This window comes from Pezoporus wallicus, unplaced genomic scaffold (genome assembly GCF_028554395.1).
Source record: "Pezoporus wallicus isolate ANWC-B61680 ecotype Strahan unplaced genomic scaffold, APGP_CSIRO_Pwel_v1 scaffold_11491, whole genome shotgun sequence".
Classification (NCBI taxonomy): Eukaryota; Metazoa; Chordata; class Aves; order Psittaciformes; family Psittacidae; genus Pezoporus; species Pezoporus wallicus.
Window position 1 is genome coordinate 3556995 of NW_026642649.1, and position 18730 is coordinate 3575724.

Sequence of the window (18730 nt, forward strand, 5' to 3'; positions counted from 1 at the left end):
CCTGTAGGAAGGACAGGCTGCAACCACGAAGCGAGCTGAAACCATGGCTTTGAAAGAAGTTCCTGCAGTTTCAGTTGATCGCCTTGCCAACAGCTGCCTTGGAGGGTATCACAGTTCAATGGCCTTTCTTGGCAGGGCAAGCTTGTACGAGCCAGGGGAAGAATCTCATGTAGGAGCATTGTGCCGTATGCTAAGTTTAGCGCCGCTGTGTTGAGATGCTACCAGTCTGAAGAAGATAATGGGAGCAGGCAAGACCAGCAGCTGCACAAAGTGAAAGGAGAACTGAAAACTCAGTGCTGTCTGCTGGCATAACCCAGGGAGTCTCGTAGACAGTGAAAAGGCCAACCACTCTCCAAGGTGGAGTAAGTTCACGTCAGGGCAGGACCCACACACATTGCACTTCTGCATCCTTCCTCCAACTCTGAGGGTCAGAACATGCACACTGTTGAAATCAGCCTTTTGTAATATCCTATAGTGCTGGAAATGGGACTGTCCTGGGTGAATACATGCCCTGACTGCACCACTGACCCTCCAGCACACACCTAACCAAATGATCTCAGGAGGGGAGTGTTACCAACATGAACCAGTTCCTGTTGGCAGAAATCTGTAGGTTTTGCTGTAGGGCTACTATGTCAACACTATTTAAGCTGCCTCCAATCAAGCATGGAGTGATAGAGATGTATATATATCTATAACAGGTTGAGACTGGGTTAGAAAGCTACTGTCAGTGTTGAGATGAAGTGGATTAGACTGTTGCCACAATTAAGTGGAATCCAGTAACGCACATCATTGCATGTACTACTGGTTATGTTATTGTGCCGCCATTCCATGTATGCTTTACCTCATCCCATGCTGTTTCTGAACAAAACTCTTTCACCTTGCAGGAGGAAAGAAAAGCAGAGTTAAAGCAATGCTGAAAGGTGAATTGGGGTTGTAGTGGGTATTTGCAACAGTGAAATATGTGATTGCCAGCGCATTGTCTGGGGCTGAATGGTGAGTGATGCTCTGTCTCCTGAGGACGCGGTGGTTCAGATGCTCACGGAGATGTCCTGTGAGATTACATCTGTGTACTGAACCCCGGATGCCCTGTGATGCGCTAGTCATGCTCTCAGGTAAGGACACCCAACGTACACCCGCCAGCAAGCACTGACATGCTCCAAGGGTGGGATGTGCTAACTCAGCACCCAGCTTGCGCCGACATCGCGGCACCAAACGAAACTAAGTAAACACGTGAATTGATGGAGAAATGTCGGTGCCTTTGAAGGCTTCCACAGCCAGGTCTTGTTTAGGAAGATCCTACCTTTAGATGCATGAGCCTCACAGACTGATCCTGCCTTGGTGGACCAGACTGAGGGTCTGCTGCCATGGAAGGAGGCATCAGGGGGCTGAGGCTGCTCCCATGGCTCAGACACCTCTACACTTTAGTGTATTTGGGGTATTTCTATTTGTTTCTAGTCTCTGTGCCCAGGTGGCTGTTGGCCTGTGTGCCACCAGCTCTCCCCCTCTGTGGGGTAGATTCATCTCTCCATTGTCGGTCATCCTGAGGACCACGGTGGCAGTGGGGCACATGGGATGCAGCCACCTCCTGGGCAGAGACCTTTAGTGCAGCTGTAGCAAAAAGCAGCCAGGAAGCAGCTCCTGATCCACCACGTTTCTTGCTCCTCCTGGACATGTTCTGTTTGTCCTCTTTCCCATCCCAATCTCCCTTCGTGTCTGTTTGACCCCAGGACGTGATGACCAATGCCAGCATCCTTGGGCTTTCCACCTTGCACATGTAAATGTTGGCCTTGCAGTGTCTGAAGGGGGCTACAAGGATGCTGGAGAGGGACTCCAGGGACTGTAGTGATAGGACAAGGGGTGATGGGTTCAAACTGAAACAGGGGAAGTTCAGGTTAGATCTAAGGCAGAAGTTCTTCCCTGTGAGGGTGCTGAGGCACTGGCACAGGGTGCCCAGAGAAGCTGTGGCTGCCCCATCCCTGGCAGTGTTCAAGGCCAGGTTGGACACAGGGCTTGGAGCAACCTGGTCTGGTGTGAGGTGTCCCTGCCTGTGGCAGGGGGTTGGAACTGGATGATGTTAAGATCCTTTCCAACCCAAACCATTCTATGCTTTTAGCTCACAGCTTCAAGTGCTTCTGTCCCAAATGCAATGAAAAAAAAATCTCACTATCTTCAAAGAAAATGAGACTGGTCCCAATGGGGAGCCTTGTTTTCCTATGGATTAAGTGTCTGTGGGCTTCCTTGTAAGGTTAGCCCTTGCGTTGCAGCCCCAGTAACCTGGATGTTGGGGCATAGGCGCATTCCTGTTACTCATCTAGCCCATGATTTTACCGTTTGTCAGGGAAGGGTCTGTCCACTTGTCATCTGATTGTGCAAATCCACCTTCCATGTGAGTCGGGATTTGGGTTTCGCTCTTTTCCAGGCTCTGACTATGTGCACAGGGAGTTGCAGTCATGGTTTTTTTTCCATAGGCACTTCCTTTCTCTAAACACCTCCCCTTGGCAGTGGCCCTGCTGACACCTCAGAGCAAGACACTGATAAAAGGGCAGCCTGCCTTCCTCCTCCACGCTCAGCAGCAAGCGGCACAGGCTACTCAGGAGCTCGGGAGCAGCATCGCGGGCATCTCCGGTCGGAAGGCTGACAGGAACCATGAGCAATAACGCTGGTGAGTTTCACTGCTCCGTACCCCTGTGTTAGACGTGCAGTTTGGCAGGTCTCCAGCGGGCAGTTCCAGTGGAGGTGGAGAGCTCTCACCCCTCACTGCCATGGGGAACGTGTTATCAGTGGTGTTCCACCTTGGGGGAAGGTGTTTCGGTACCACCGCTGCTCAAGGGGGATGGGTTTGCTGTGGCTGTGCAAGTTCTGGTTTTAGGGTCATAGAATCCACTAGGCTGGGAAAGGCCTTTACATCTTGACAGATCAGTAAACGGGCTGTGAGATGCAACTCGCTTATTATCAACATCTGGTTCTATCTATCAGTGGCCATGGACAATTCATGCAGCTCCTTTAAACTTGTCCTTGTCAAGGTGAAAGGAATTCCTTTGATCCAGGCTACTTAATCGTGGAGATTATTACTCTTCAGTGATGGCTGATACCATCTGACAGATGTTTTAGAGTAACTGGAAAGAGGATTTATTTGGATGTGAGCTCTGGCCTATTGTCAGCACATCCTGCACCTAGAAAGGTGCCTGAGTCACTCCTTCAGCACTGCAGAGCCACCACCACTGGTTGTGCTCCTGGAGCCAGACCCAGGGTGCTCAGAACCCCACATCTGGGGAGCCAGGAGCAGGTCTCCACAGCATCAATAGGGGAATGATGGCCTGACACTGCTCTGATCCCCTCCGTTTCATGCCTTGCTACTCTGGGTGTGGATGAGCTGAAGCTCCCCAGGAAGTCTTGGACATCAAGCAGCATCTCTGGGATGTGATTTCATGTTGCTGGGATTTGTGAGAGTGTTTGCCTGGAGGCTGGGCAAGGATAGCGAGTAAATGCAGGTGTCCAGATCTTGCTCCCTCTTGTAAAACTACAGTTCTCATCCCACTCCCATCCTGTCCTCCCTTATTCCCACTGAATCCAGCTATAAATGCTCTGCTCCACATCACCTCATCCTCATGTTAAAAAGGTTTCAGGTTCTTACCACTGCAAAGTCCTCATGTCCCTGGTTTTGTCCTGGGTGATCACTCAAAGCTCCGAACGTCTTCCCAGGCGGATAGCAACGCGATGGGGCCAGCAGGGTAGTGCAGAAAGGAGCTCCATAAGGGATAAATCATGGAACGAGGAGATGAAAGCGAAACACTGCCTTGCAATTTCTGCTTAAAGGAAGGAAACAAAATCAGTTGAGAACAGCTGAGGTTTGGGTTTGCTTCTGGCTTGCCCTAGGAGCAAGCACAGCCTCTTGCACGGTGAGCCTCTGCACCGTGAGCAGGCATGTTCTCAGCGTGCTCCGGGCAGGAGGCAGGGCAGGAAGCTGGAAGTGGCACACAGGGGCTGCCCGGGGAGCTTGGCTGCAGCCCAGCCCCTCGGATCACCGGGTACCACGTGTGTGTTTGCGCAGGAATCAGTGCACTGCGACTGGGACAGGTCTTTGGCACCGCACTCTGCACTCTCAGGGCATAGAATCATAGAATATAGCCAGCCACCATAGCATCAGCCAGCTTGGAAAAGACCTTAAAGAACAAGTCCAACCGTTACCCCAGGGCTGCCAGGCCACCACTACACCACAGAATGGTTAGGATTGGAAAGGACCTTAACATGCCTTGTGTTCCAAGGCAGCTGCTGTCTGTGGTGTTAACCTGTGCATCCTCAACATTGGTAGTGTCCAGAAACAGGGGGTGGAAATGCACTCCCTAAGTTAGGAAATGCTGTAAGGACAGATTCCCCAGAGCCCTTTCCCACAGCCGTCCTATGCATTCAGCTCCCACATTCCTCCATAGCCCTCTCCCATCACCAGGGCTGGTTTGGGGAGCTTCTCACCCTGGCACCAGTGTTTCCATAGGGAGCACGGTTGAGAGCAGCTTTGGTGGCTGGAGATTTGTTAGAGGCACTTCCCCTTCATCCTTCTCAAGAAGGTTAAGCAATTATTTCAGCTGAAGTTTCTTGACATTAATACAGACGCAGATCCCCCCACACACACACTGTTGTGCAAAACATCAGCCAGATGTTGGCACCTGGCAGGCAGCAAGCAAGCAGAAATGAAATCGCTTCAAAGGTGATGGCCAGTTTTGAGTCTGTATTTGCTGTACCACTGATAACTGTTAAGTAATGAGGATAAATATGGTTTATATCGTTCCTAAGAAGAAATACACGGAGGCAGTCATCTAGTGGGGGTCCATCAGTTTGCTTGACTCGAGGCTGCTGCCTTCCAGGTGTCAGTGGCACGCGTGCCGCTGATTCCAGCCTGCCCCATCTCTCGTGCCGCAGCAGCTACCACCAGATTGCAGCCTTCTCTAAGCACGGCTCTTGTTGAGCTCAGCCCAGCAGGGGCTGCCTGATACCGTGTGAATCTGTCATGGCATTTGCTGAATTAATCCCTTCCACCATTATGCCTTTGATTTGCTAATTTATGGGTTAACGTAAGTGGGTTTGAATTTCCTGACTCTCCCAGGTCTTCATCTGAATCACTCCTGAGCCAATTGCTTTTGCGGTATTGTTACTCCCCGCTGTTTACACGGAATTTATCCTTTAAGGGTGTTCAATGGGCAGGTACAAGACAGGTCAGACACTCCCAAAGACGTACAGCTCAGCCACGTTCCGGCATGCTCCGGCTTTCCCTGTCACACCTCCCAGGGCAGCCTCCCAAAGCCTGAGGCCAGCATTGAAAGCTGAGGTCTTTCTCTTTGCTCCAGTGCAGCATCAGGTTCTGCCTCTTGGAGCCCCACTCCTATGACACAGCCCTGAGCCAGGAGCTGCTGGGCACGAGGTGGTGGGGTTTTGCCTGGCCCTGCTCCCATCAGGCTCATCCAGTTCCAACCCCCTGTCACAGGCAGGGACACCTCACACCAGACCAGCTTGCTCCAAGCCCCTGTGTCCAACCTGGCCTTGAACACTGCCAGGGATGGGGCAGCCACAGCTTCTCTGGGCACCCTGTGCCAGCGCCTCAGCACCCTCACAGGGAAGAGCTTCTGCCTAAGAGCTCATCTCAGTCTCCCCTCTGGCAGGTTAAAGCCATTCCCCTTGTCCTGTCCCTACATCCCTTGTCCCAAGCCCCTCTCCAGGTTTCCTGCAGCCCCTTCAGGCACTGGAGCTGCTCTCAGGTCTCCCCTTCAGGAGCCTTCTCTTCTCCAGGCTGACCCAGCCCAGCTCTCTCAGCCTGGCTCCATAGGAGACGTGCTCCATATACCACACCATACTATACCATACCATACTATACCATACCATACTATATAGTGCTCTGCCCCCCATGTTTAGCATCTTCCAGGCAGGTAGCATTTCTCCATCACAGCTGGCCCCCAGCCCCTCCTTTGGTTATCTGGATTGCAGGAGAAACCAAGTTGCAAAGATCCATGTATTCAGACTTCCATGCTAGGCTGGTCAGTGACTGTTGTTATATGACTTGGGACTAATTCTTGGGGTGGAAATGTAAAACATCAACTTCAGTGTCTTGAAGAGACCCATTTTCCAGGCCTTTGGCATCCTGAGACGTTGGGTATTTCAGCAGCTGAGGGGAGCTGAATTTTGGAACACTTAGTTTCCTCCCAGCTTGACTCTATGATGTGCTGCATTTTGTAAGGAGCAACTAAAGCTACTGTTAGCTATTATTTGATAATCATAAATAATACATTCAGCGCTACTATAAGGCTGATCTTTGACCAGAGGGGATTACACTGAGATTAAAGTCCCAAACAGTGAGGTTTAATTTTTAAACTGCCCTCTGCTAACTGAGGGCTGCTTGGGAGCATCACCTCTGAATGTGCATTGGCAAGCAGTGCTTTCTCCATATGTCTCTACTACTATTACTACTACTACTACTCCTTGGTTTAGTACCTGCAATAGGAAAGAATCATTTGTAACACTCAGAAAGCTGATGCTCCATGCGTTCAGCACAGATGGGCAGCAAGCAGCAAACAGAAGTTGCTGTCACAGCCCTGGCTTTGACAAGGTGCCACCAGCAAAGCAGCTGAGTAGGTGAAGGAGATAGCTCAGGGACATGGCAGGACCACGGGCAGAGATGTTGCGGTGATCAGGACCTCTGGTGGTGTGAGATGCTGGGGGATGCAGCTGCAGTGGTGGGATGCAGATGTGCTTTCCCTGCTCTGGTTTTGAGAGAGAAGCAAGACTTCCGCAACAAAACGTGCTGTCATGCATCTGGCTGTCCCGTGGAGCTGGCTGCTGCCATGTGCAAGGGTAGGCAGTGGGTCAGCAGACATGGGCTGCCAAACCACTGAGTTCCCATCTCTGAGGAAGCAGCCCCAGGGAGCACAACCTCTCTCAAGTCACTCATTCCCCACTTGCCCAGGGCCGGTGCAGAGGTCAGGCATACCTCAGTCCAGGTGGATTGCTGCAGCACTCACCACTGCCTGCCTCTGTAACCTGTTCCAGCAACACAACTGTCTCTGTATCTCTATATACACATATGAAGTCGTTGTTATGTTATGTGTTATACGTTATGTTATCAATTATACAAAACGATATGATCATAAGAGAATCATCGTATCACAGAATGGTTTGGGTTGGACAGGACCTTAATGATTATCTAGTTTTACCCCCACCTGCCATGGGCAGGGACACCTTCCACTAGGCCAGGCTGTTCAAAGCCTTATATTATAATGTACTACGATACATCATATTACATCATATATTACGTATATGCACATATCATATTAGATCATAGACTACATATATGTAATACATCATGTTACATCATAGACTACATAATGTAATACATCATATATTACATTGCATTTACATTACATTTTGTTATATCGTACCACATTATATCCTATTGTATTAGTACAGTGTAGTGTAGCATTGCATAGTACAGTGCATTGTAGTGCAGTATAGTACAGTACAGCATAGCATACAATATGATACTGTACTATTTATGTGTATATATGTATAGATAAACAGTTGTACCATTGAAATGCCACTTGACACTCAGATGCTTTGGTGCCTCCCGGGGCTCCATTAAGAAGAAGAAGAAAACTGTCTTTACTGAGCAGTTCACCACCAATCTCTTTCCTCTCCCCTCTCCCTTCCTGCTGAAGGCTTCCCAGGGAGCGACCTGAAGGTCGCTGGGCTTGACTTCCTCAAGAGCCAGAACTGCCGCCTGCACCACACGGATGCTTACAACACCAGCAACCTGGTGGTGCGGCGCGGGCAGCCCTTCCAGCTGCAGCTCACCTTCAGCAGGGAGCTGCAGGCTCCCGACAAGCTCTCGCTGCGCTTCAGCATCGGTGAGTGCTCCTCCATGGCCGGCAGGAGATGCTCTCCTGGCAGCCGCGCTCCGGTCGCTGCGGACCCGTGCAGCCCTCCTGCATCCTGTGCCGGGTTTGCTTCCAGGTGAAAACCCAATGAGATCCAGGGGCACCCTGATGTCGCTGAACCCGAGGCGGGAGGAGGACCTCAGCAGGTGGCAAATCTCCATCCTCAAGAGCAGCGGCAAAGAGGTAGAGCCCATGGGAAGCATTTCCGCGTGGAAGCAGCAATGCCGAGCCCGTTGGGAGCAAATCCTCCTCCTCCCCCTGCCCTGCTTTCCCTTAGCCCTATCACTTTGGGTGGGCAGCAGCCTTGCCTTGTTTAATCCTGTTTAACCCATTGCTCCCACACTGCACACCCAGGATGCACCCATCCCATCCTTCCCCTCTCTCCTTGCCCAGATGCCCTTGGCTGCCAGCTTTGGCACTGATCCTGCAGGACAGTGCTTGTGCCTGTGGCTGGGATGGAGGCTCCATCATGCTGTCTCTTTTGTTGCCTCCCCAGTGCCTACTGTCTGTCACCAGCTCACCCATGGCCCCAGTGGGAAAATACACCCTGAATATAAAGACTGGAAACAACATTTACAAGCCCGAAAACAGTGAAGTCTACCTTTTGTTCAATCCTTGGTGTGAAGGTGAGTGGTCCTGCAACCACAGCGGTAATCACTGCTCCCTGGGGAGCTTTTCCTCGCATTTTTCCTGCTCTCTTTCCCAAATACACTCCTTTTTTTTTCCCCATAAACCACCACAAGCAGCATCCTCATGGAGCCAGTGGGAAGCTGGGCTATAGCAATGACACAGCTCCTCACTGGGGAGTCCTCAGTGCTGGGTTTAAGGGACATCTCTCTCTCACTCCTGTCTATTTCCCTGGGTCAGCACTACAGTTAACTGAGATCCTTTGAGCCTGGAGAAGAGAAGGCTCCTTCAGGAGAGACCTTAGAGCAGCTCCAGCGCCTAAAGGGGATACAGGAAACCTGGAGAGGAGCTTGGGACAAGGGCCTGTAGGGACAGGCCAAGGGGAATGGCTTGAACCTGCCAGAGGGGAGACTGAGCTGAGCTCTTAGGCAGAAGTTCTTCCCTGTGAGGGTGCTGAGGTGCTGGCACAGGGTGCCCAGAGAAGCTGTGGCTGCCCCATCCCTGGCAGTGTTCAAGGACAGGTTGGACACAGGGGCTTGGAGCAACCTGGTCTGGTGTGAGGTCCCTGCCCATGGCAGGGGTTGGAACTGGATGAGCTTGAGGTCCTTTCCAACCCAAACCAGTCTGGGATTCTGGGATTCTATGACTGCATTGGCTTAAAATCCAGCTACGAAAGTAACGGGACAAAAAAGTGTGCTGTTGGTTGGCATCAGTCCCCAAGGTCCCTGCTGCCAGCTTGGTCAATTAAAGCGTTGGGAAGCTCTTTGCTACAACAAAACACTGGTCACACAGCAATAGACCTAGAGGAGTAAATTAAAGGGTAGTCTTAGAGGACAATTTTCCATGATAGGAAAAAGAAACGTGAGTGCTGCCTGGTCATCGTTTGTGTGAAAGTCCCAGACCACCAGCTCTTCCAGTTGGCATCCCAAGGAAAGTTTTGACTACTGTGTGCAAACCACCTAACACTGAGGGTTCTTTTGCTCCAGATGATGTGGTTTTCATGGCTGATGAGGCACAGAGAAAGGAGTACGTGCTCAACGACACAGGCTACATCTACATTGGGTCTGCATACAGCATTTACAATAGACCATGGAACTTCGGGCAGGTAAAGCAGCACTTGTCGGTGCTATTACCCTTATTTGCTCTGTCTGCCTTAGGCATTCAGTTCAATGAATCAGAGCTACAAACAGTTTAATCCCATGAGTAGCTCAAAGTGCTTGAGCAGGCCTGCCAGCTTCACCTGCTTGGAGTAACCTGTGTGCTTCAGTGTTTTCCCCATCCACAGCTGGAGAACAGGGTTCAATGGCATGGTAGTAGTCAGAATACAACCCCCCTGGCAAAGGATGTGCAAGCTGTGCAAACAGAGCATTTCTGGTCGAAGAGATTCCCAGAAGGAGTCCTCCCCTCTCCCATGCAACCTGAACTCATGAGACATGGCGAGGGCAAACAGATCTGTTCATTTACTTTCTGCATGTGGCAGAGGTTGTCATCACTCCAAGTGGCGCCTTCCCCGGCCTCGAAGTGAGCTGTTGGATGGCAGGACACAAGCATCCCACCCTCCCAGGAAGGGTGTTCCTCACTGCTGCCTCTCAGATAACTCCATTGAGTACAATGACAAACACACTCAAGGGTAGAGATAAGAGGGAGATGCTGGAGCAGGTTTATTTGCACCCCATAGGAAGCACACAGGCACCCAAACAGAGCATCTTACACTCTATCCACACAGAATTCCCACCAAACAATGTTGGGATCTGTTTGCTTGGGGTTTCTTTATTTGTTTTTAATTATTTTATATCGTTTTATAAGTCTGTGGTTTCAAGCTGCAGGATACAGAGAGCCCAGCAAAAGTGCTCACACTGATGCTTCTTCCACAAAGGGCACTGGCCTCACTGCAGTTCCTATCCTAATATTTATTCTGCTGTTAAGCAGTGGGAATTCATATTGATCTTGAGATTGATATTCTGCCGAGCTTCGTTGGATCAGATGTTTCACATCTCTATGACTTGAACCTCAGGGAGCTTTATCAGCAATTGCTAGTTAGGAATCTTTTGCTATAATAATCTCCATTTCTGCATCTTTTTCTCCTCTCCCCGGGGTTCATTCCCTACCTGTGTCAATAGACTGAAAATCCATAGCGCTCTTAAACTTCCATTACTCTTGTGAGTAGCTTGCAGGAGGATGACGTTGGTGACATAGGGCTACTCACAGGAGTAAAGATGCTGGGTCAGGTTCCAACCGTGTTTGCAAGACACATGAGGCTTTTGTCTTCTGGCCATGCTGGGGGTCATTTAAGCCCTCCTTTGAAGAGAGTAGCTTTCGGAAGCCCTGTAGGCTTGGAAATTCCGTACCATAAAGGATGTTTAGAACTGGTCAGCCAATTCCCTCCACGTGCTTGGATAAACTTGAGCAAATCCTAGGTTAGAGCAGCGTATAAACATGTCTCCATTTTCTCTCCAAAACAGTTTGAGGAGTTCATCTTGGATGCCTGCATGTATCTGCTGGACAAAAGCAAGCTCAAGCTAAGCAACAGAAGGGATCCTATATTCGTGTCTAGAGCCATGTCTGCTTTGGTACGCCTCTCTTGTAGAAGTGCTTTGCCCTTCCAGCTTTCCTTCCTACTTCTCACTTGCTCTTCTTCCCCTGGGGCCTTGAACACCATTTCAGGATGCATCTGAGATGGGTTCCTTTGGGAAACTGCAATGAGAAAGCCATTTTGGGTGGAGGGAAGGGGCGAGTGATATACAGCATCGCCCCATCGACACAGATACAGCTTGCTGCTGCCCCAGTGGTTGTCCCTCCCCGGGGAGGGTCAATACAAAGGTTGTATTTTGGGGGGTTACTGCTCTCTGTGGTGGGACTCTTCTTGGAGCCCTAGGGTTTCAGATGCGAGACGCAGAGTGCATTTTGGCTTCCCTGAGCAGCACCTTGGTCTAGATAATCCAGGTGGAGGATTTCCAACCAGCCTTGCTGGCTGCCACAGGGCTGTGGAGCAGAGACCCTGGGTTTAAGCCTCGTTCAGCATCGTTCTCCTTTGCATCTGTGCTGCCACAGGTTAATGCCAACGACGACAGCGGTGTCCTGCTGGGGAACTGGTCGGGGAATTACAACAACGGGACATCCCCTCTGGATTGGATCGGGAGTGTCTCTATTTTGCAGAAGTATTACAAAACAAAGCAGCCGGTCCTTTACGGTCAGTGTTGGGTCTTCGCAGGAGTCCTCACTACAGGTAAATGGTGACCTGTCTCCCTTCTCCAATTACTGTGCTAATAAGCCAGATTCCTGTGCCTCTGAACACCAGGGGTGCAAGAGTCATCACAGCATCCCAGTGCGGTTTGGGTTGGAAAGGACCTTAAGGCTCACCCAGTTCCAAGCCCCTGCCATGGGCAGGGACACCTCCCACGAGAGCAGAGGCACACACCAGCCTGAGTGGTTTGGTGACGCTGTGCTTTGTCCATGCTGCAGTGATGCGCTGCCTGGGGATCCCGTCCCGCTGCGTGAGTAACTTCAACTCGGCACACGACACGGAGGAGAACCTCAGGGTGGACATCTACCTGAATGAGCTGGGAGAAAAGCTGAACGGGATGTCCCTCGACTCTGTCTGGTACTGACAAAAGGGGCTGATGCTTCTTACACACACCCCCCACTCCCCCATCCCAAAGCACCTCTTTTCCCAGCCTCAGCAATCCCTTTGGGAATTTCCCTACTGCTTTGGGTTTGCTGCCTGGGAGGTGGAGAGAAAGCCTGGGGTTTCACAGGGTTACACACAAATCCCCATTAAACCTGCCCTTACTTAAGAATTAAGGGAGAAGACTGTGGGTTTTCCAGCTCACTCCTTTCCTTTCCAACCCACATGCACGCAGGAACTTCCACGTGTGGAACGACGTCTGGATGAAGCGGACAGACCTGCCAGCGGGGTTTGATGGCTGGCAGGCAATCGACTCAACCCCTCAGGAGCAAAGTCAAGGTAGGGTTTGCCTAGAAAGGCTCTTCAGCAGCTCGCAGAGGAGGCAGGGACATGAAAACCATGGCTCCCAGTTAGCAAAGCGTGTGCTCCCCATGCACATCTTCACGTACTTGGGCAGCAGCATCCTAAAGCTGGAGGTCCCACTCCTCTTGTCTCAGCCTGGCACAGGAGGAACAGCATCTCAGTAGGCAGAAAACCAGCCTTGTAGGAAGCTGTGGAGAAAGCAGGAGCTGTGGGAGAATGTTATTTCAGAGGTGAGAGCACACGCACACAGAGCTAACAGAGGTTAGCTGGAAGATCAGAGCTGATTTCTCTTTCCACCGTCCTCTGATAGGTGAAGTTGAGGACTCAAAGCGGTCTGTAGTAGGAGGTGACACAGCTTTCCCAGTAAAGATGCTTTCTGTAGAGCTTTCTTGTGGAAGTAATGAGTTACTTCATTGGTAAATGAAAGGGGCCAGTGCCAAAACTGGTGACTACCCTCCCAGGGTGCTAAAGAGGTGTGAAAGAAAACATGAATCCTCAAGGCTGTGCAGAAAGTGGGGTATTGCCAGATCAAACACAAGTGGCTAGACACGACTGACTCATCGCCGAGCCATGACTTTCAAACCTTAAACTTATTTAAGTGGGGGGAAACACATAAAAGCTCTTAGTAGACCTTGGTCACCTATAAAAAAGCCCAAAAAGCTATGGGATACATGGGGGCTCTTGGAGTTCATGACTGAAATGGAGGAGTATTTACTACTAAGAGCCATGGCCACAGATTCCAGCTTGAGTGGGTCTGATGGTTGGAACAAAAACTGGAGGCTTTGCTCGTGTTTGGAGAAGTAAGTGTTGTTGAATGCACTTTGTAGGCATTTTCCAGTGTGGTCCCTGCCCGCTGAAGGCTATCCGAGAAGGGGATGTGTATCTGCCCTTCGACAGCAAGTTTGTGTATGCCGAAGTGAACGCTGACAAAGTCTACTGGGTGGTCAAGAAGGTGAACGGCAAGGACAAGTACATCAGGATTAACACAGAGACCCGAGGCATCGGCATGAACATCAGCACAAAAGCCGTGGGGCAGGACAAGCGGGAAGACATCACCTGGCAGTACAAGTTCCCTGAAGGTAACTGCTCCATCATCTAAAATAGAGTCACAGAACCAACCAGGCTGGAAAAGCCCTTTAAGCACATCCAGTCCAACCATTCCCAGCACTCCAAGGCCACCACTAACCCATGGCACTGAGGCCTCGTCTCCATGCTGTGTGAACACTTGCAGGGACGGTGACTGCAGCCCTGCCCTGGGCAGCCTGTTCCAATGCCTGAGCACCCTCTGGGGAAGGAATTGTTCCTCAGCTCCATCTAAACCTGCCATATAGTGCCAAAGAGCAGACCTCTGGCCTTTCTCCAGAAAACACCCACAGAGGCAGCTGCAAGGGCAAGCCCTGCGTATAAGACCTGGAGAGAGGCAGCATTGCTCCTGTGTATCTTCATGCCCAGAGAGAGTGAACCTATAGGCAAGCTTGCAGGCAGTGAAAGTAATGGGCTGAGTGACCACTCTAGTGGTTGGACTCACCGCTGCTTCATTTCTTCATTCTTCTTCTTGTCTTTCCATTCCCCAAACCACACTGGAAACACAAAACCCCACACTCCCTCCCCACGGTTCTCAGATCCAGCCATGCTGGGCTAGACTGTTAAAACCTTCCCAGTGAGGAGCAGGAAAACCTTAGGCTGAAAAATTTAAGAGCATCCATCCTTGAAAAGCATCTCCTTTAGGACACTCTTCTATTCCAAAATGCTACAGTTAGATCTGGTGGAAGCATAAACCAAGAGGGTCTTTGGGCTGGAGATGCCTTGACATCCTCCCTGCTCAGAAGCAGAAGCATAAGCATAAGGAGAAGGTGGTTCTATATGAGGAGACTGAGATACAGAATCCCAGACTGGTTTGGGTTGGAAAGGACCATAAGATCACCCAGTTCCAACCCCCTGCCATGGACAGGGACACCTCACACCAGACCAGGTTGCTCCAAGCCCCTGTGTCCAACCTGGCCTTGAACACTGCCAGGGATGGAGCAGCCACAGCTTCTCTGGGCACCCTGTGCCAGCGCCTCAGCACCCTCACAGGGAAGAACTTCTGCCTTAGATCTAACCTGAACTTCCCCTGTTTCAGTTTGAACCCATCACCCCTTGTCCTGTCACTACAGTCCCTGATGAAGAGTCCCTCTTTGACACCTAAATATAGCTGTTACCCGTCCTTTTTCTTCATCCAGGCTCCGAAGAGGAGAGGAAATCCATGCAGAAAGCTTCCTCCTTCATCCGCCCTTCAGGAATAATGCCTCGTGCACGCTTCGCTTCGTCTTTGCCCGCGGGTCATGTGGACCCCAAGCCTACGGTCCTGCAGGAGACAGTCTCCAAGTCTGGGCTCCAGCTTGAGATAACCAGTAAAGCACCTCTGTATCCTGGCAACCCCTTTGAACTGGCCATCATGGTGAAGACCTCAACTCCCGGGACCTGGACCATCAATCTCGCCAGCTCCTGCCAGCTGCAGTCCTACACTGGGAAGGTTGAGGCCAGCCTTGGACATGTCAAGGAGACCGTCAAGCTTGAAGGCAAATCTGGTAGGCACAGAAAGCTTGCTGCGTTCTATGGGCTCTTTACTGTGGCAGGCTGGGGCTTCACTTGAGTTTGTTCATAACAGCTTCACTATCTGAGCAGAGCAGGGCACACAGAGCAGAAATTGCCACCTAGCTCTCTTGTTACTGCATTTAGGAGCCTCAGTTATAGCCTGGGATCCCACCACAGCAGGGACCATGAATGCCCTGTCTCTGCTGCAGCTTCAACGAGATGGTTAGAAATACATCAGTGTGGGTGGGATGTGCTGGAGCATCTACATCCCATTCTCAGTGTGTGAGCCTCAAAGATGCCACCACAGGCTCCGGGTGTACGTGTATGCATCAGGTCCCTCAGGGGATTTAGATGGCTGGAAAAATTCACCTTGTTCTTGCTCTTGCTGCTCTGACATTGATGAGCTGGTGGTGGTGCTGCTGAGTGTTACTGTCTGAATCCTTCACCCAGGACAAATGTCAACCTCCTGGCTGATCCCAAGGGCTGTTTGCTGTTCCTTGCGGACCTTTGAGTGACCCGATCCCCTGCAGTGGGATTGAGATTTGCTAAACAGGAGGCTAATGAGTGAGAATAACAGCAGTAGGGCATTTCAAGCATGAGTCACTCATTAGAAGAAGTCTTTGCTGCTGGTGGTTGCTGAGTGTTCTCATACATACATAGGACAAGGAGTAATGGCTTTAAACTTAAACGGGGGAGATTTAGAATCATAGAATCAGCCAGGTTGGAAAAGACCTTTAAGATCAAGTCCAACCATTACCCCAGGACTAGTGTGAGGTATCCCTGCCCACGGCAGAGGCTTGCAACTGAATGATCTTAAGGTCCTTTCCAACCCAAACCAGTCTGGGATTCTATGAATACACCTCATTCCACACCCACCACCAGAGCTGACTTTGCCACCCAATCCCTGGGTGTGTGATGAAGCCACCGAGTTGTGTTTTCTTCTCTGCAGAGGTGCAGGTCCCTCTGAACATTGCAGCTGACGCATACATGAAGACGCTGGCATCGGTGGAAGATGAAGTGCTCATCCACATCACTGCCATTGCTGAGGTCCAAGGGACAGATGACAAACTCACCAAGGAGACGACGATGAGCTTTGAGTACCCCCCCATCACTGTCCAGGTGAGGCAGAATCCCAGAACCATTAGGGTTGGAGGGGATCTCAGAAGATCATCCAGGGCAGGTCACACAGGATTGTGTCCAGGTGGGTTTGGATCCTCTCCAGAGAGGAGCAGCCACCAGCCAGGCTCCTCAGGGATGAGGGGTAAAGCTGGGCTCACTGTAACACCATGGTGATGTTAACGTTCCAAGAGGATGTGGTGGAAAGGAGGAGTGTGGAAAGGAGATGAGTGGTTGTCCTCCACCATGCTGGCGGTGAGGAGCAATCCTACATCAGCTCCAGCATCCTTATTACCCCTCTCATCTCTGGTATTTGGGTTTGTTTCTTTCCTCCTCTGCCAGATGCCAGAAACAGCCAAACTGAACAAGGAGTTCACCTGTGCCTTCATCTTCAAGAACAAGCTGAACGTGCCCTTGGACAACTGCAAGCTGCTGGTGGAGGGCTTGGGCATATTTAAGATGTCAATGTTTGATCAGGGGTAAGGACGTGACTCCAGTATGAAATGAGTATGCCAGGACTCTGTTTCTTCCTTTTTAATCTCCTTTGAAGAAGCAGTTGGGGGATTTGGAGTAACCAGCCCCTCTGCATTTGAACCTGAACCCAGTCTGGGTGCAGTACAAAGACCCACACAGAGGTTGATGTTCTCAGAGCATTTGGGCACAACAGGGCTCACCCTGTGCTGTGCTGCGCTGCTGGGCGCTACCCAGCCGCTGCGAACACAGCTGCTTCCTTCAGAAGGCCTAAACTAAGTCCCTGGGAGGTCTGGGAAAGATCCCCAGGATCACTGGGACCAACAGCCAGCATCAGTGTGCTGAGACCCTCCTGCTGCACCTTGGTGCTGGGAGAAGGGAAACGGTCACCCTGAACACAGGCAGCCACTGGTTCTTTAAGTGAAATGAGTTGAAAGCAGGAAATAAGAACCATAACTCATAGGATCATAGAATCCCAGACTGGTTTGGGTTAGAAAGGACCTTAAGATCAACCACTTCCAACCCCTGCCATGGGCAGGGACACCTCACACCAGACCAGGTTGCTCCAAGCCCCTGTGTCCAACCTGGCCTTGAACACTGCCAGGGATGGGGCAGCCACAGCTTCTCTGGGCACCCTGTGCCAGCACCTCAGCACCCTCACAGGGAAGAGCTTCTGCCTTAGATCTAACCTGAACTTCCCCTGTTTCAGTCTGAACCCATCACCCCTTGTCCTATCACTACAGTCCCTGATGAAGAGTCCCTCTCCAGCATCCTTGCAGCCCCCTTCAGGCATGTTGGGACTACTTGTTTTTCCTTTGTCCTTAGGGATGTGAAGCCCGGCAGGATCATTAAGTCTGAAATAATCTGCACTCCAACCAGACTGGGGGAGAAGAAAATAGTAGCCAAGCTCACCTCGAACCAGATCAAAGCGATCTGCACAGAGAAGGCCATCACCATTGTCGAGTAGGATGGGGTGGCCTCACTAAAGGCCTTTTCTAACCGAGCTGCATGTGGCAGACACTTCTTGCCTCCTTCCTTGCTGGATAGTCCTGTCCAAGTAAAAAGCAATAATCCCATGAAGTGAACTAAACTGATCGAAAGGGCACAGTTGTGTTGATTGCAGCTGTGATTCAATAAAGATATTAAAATCGATGGCGTGATTGGGTCGTGTGGCTCCCACTTCAGGCCAGGGATTGGAGCTCAGGGAGGTGCCAGTGTCAGTCATGGTGAGTATGAGCCCAGGGCTGTTCTGCAGCCACTTGGCTGCGGTCCTACATGGGAGGCCACCAGGGAGATCACTGCACCATGGGCAGCTCAAAGATGCTTTAAGCATTTCTCATTGATCCTCTTCCTGTCCCACCCAATTCTTTTGGAAGCAGTGGAACCTGCAGCAGCGTTACCAGTACTTCCCTAGAAGTGTGTCATCAGAGAACCACAGAATCAAGCTCATCCAGTTCAACCATTGCCCAGCAGTGCCAAGGCCACCACTAACCCATGGCACTGAGGGCCTCGTCTCAATGGTGTGTGAGCACTTGCAGGGATGGTCAATCATTTTACGTGCCAGCTTATAAAAAAGGGAGGAGGAGAAGAAAAAGGAGGAGGAAAAAGGCAAAAGAAGGGGTTTGACCCTCTCTTGTGTTTCAAAGATTTGGGAAACCCCAGGAGGAGCACCCAGGTAGCTGTTGGGCTCCAGAAGGTGGTCAGGCTGCCTCAGCCCCTGTGCCCATGGCACCCTGGGTCCCTGCAAGGCCACCTCCTGCAGGGGCAGGGCTCATGTGTGTGGTGCCTGTAGGAAAGGGAAGAGCAGGAGGTCCTTGGCAGTTGAAGTATTAGATCTTTAATCAGTACAAGAGCGACCGGAGGCATAAAAAAGAGTTACAAACAGCAACGCATCTCTATTTTCAAGAGATGTAAATTCCTTACTTGCACAGAAACCCCCTTTAGAAGACACCAGACAAGAAGCACAAGGTCTGCCACAACCCTGTCCGTCACCTATTAACACCTCACACCAGAACAGGGATCTCCAGCAGAT

The 18730-nt window shown here is 50.9% G+C and overlaps 1 protein-coding gene across 1 annotated transcript; it reads left to right on the forward strand.

Annotated features, from left to right (window-relative positions):
• Positions 1–871: 871 nt before the first annotated feature.
• On the forward strand, positions 872–17848 carry TGM4 (transglutaminase 4). Its single transcript, XM_057431565.1, has 15 exons — positions 872–1112; positions 2469–2662; positions 7701–7889; positions 7996–8102; positions 8416–8545; positions 9533–9651; positions 11009–11116; positions 11598–11772; positions 12009–12147; positions 12407–12510; positions 13362–13613; positions 14757–15104; positions 16061–16230; positions 16570–16706; positions 17524–17848. Exons 2-15 carry the CDS (start codon positions 2647–2649, stop codon positions 17663–17665), a joined length of 2136 nt encoding a protein of 711 aa, XP_057287548.1. The 5' UTR covers positions 872–1112; positions 2469–2646; the 3' UTR covers positions 17666–17848.
• Positions 17849–18730: the final 882 nt, after the last annotated feature.

Bases quoted from the DNA above. Each gene is read 5' to 3' on its own strand.
- TGM4 (XM_057431565.1), top strand. The intron at 8,546-9,532 runs GTGAGTGGTCCT...CTTTTGCTCCAG, and splicing joins GTTCAATCCTTGGTGTGAAG to ATGATGTGGTTTTCATGGCT. The intron at 11,117-11,597 runs GTACGCCTCTCT...GTGCTGCCACAG, and splicing joins CTAGAGCCATGTCTGCTTTG to GTTAATGCCAACGACGACAG.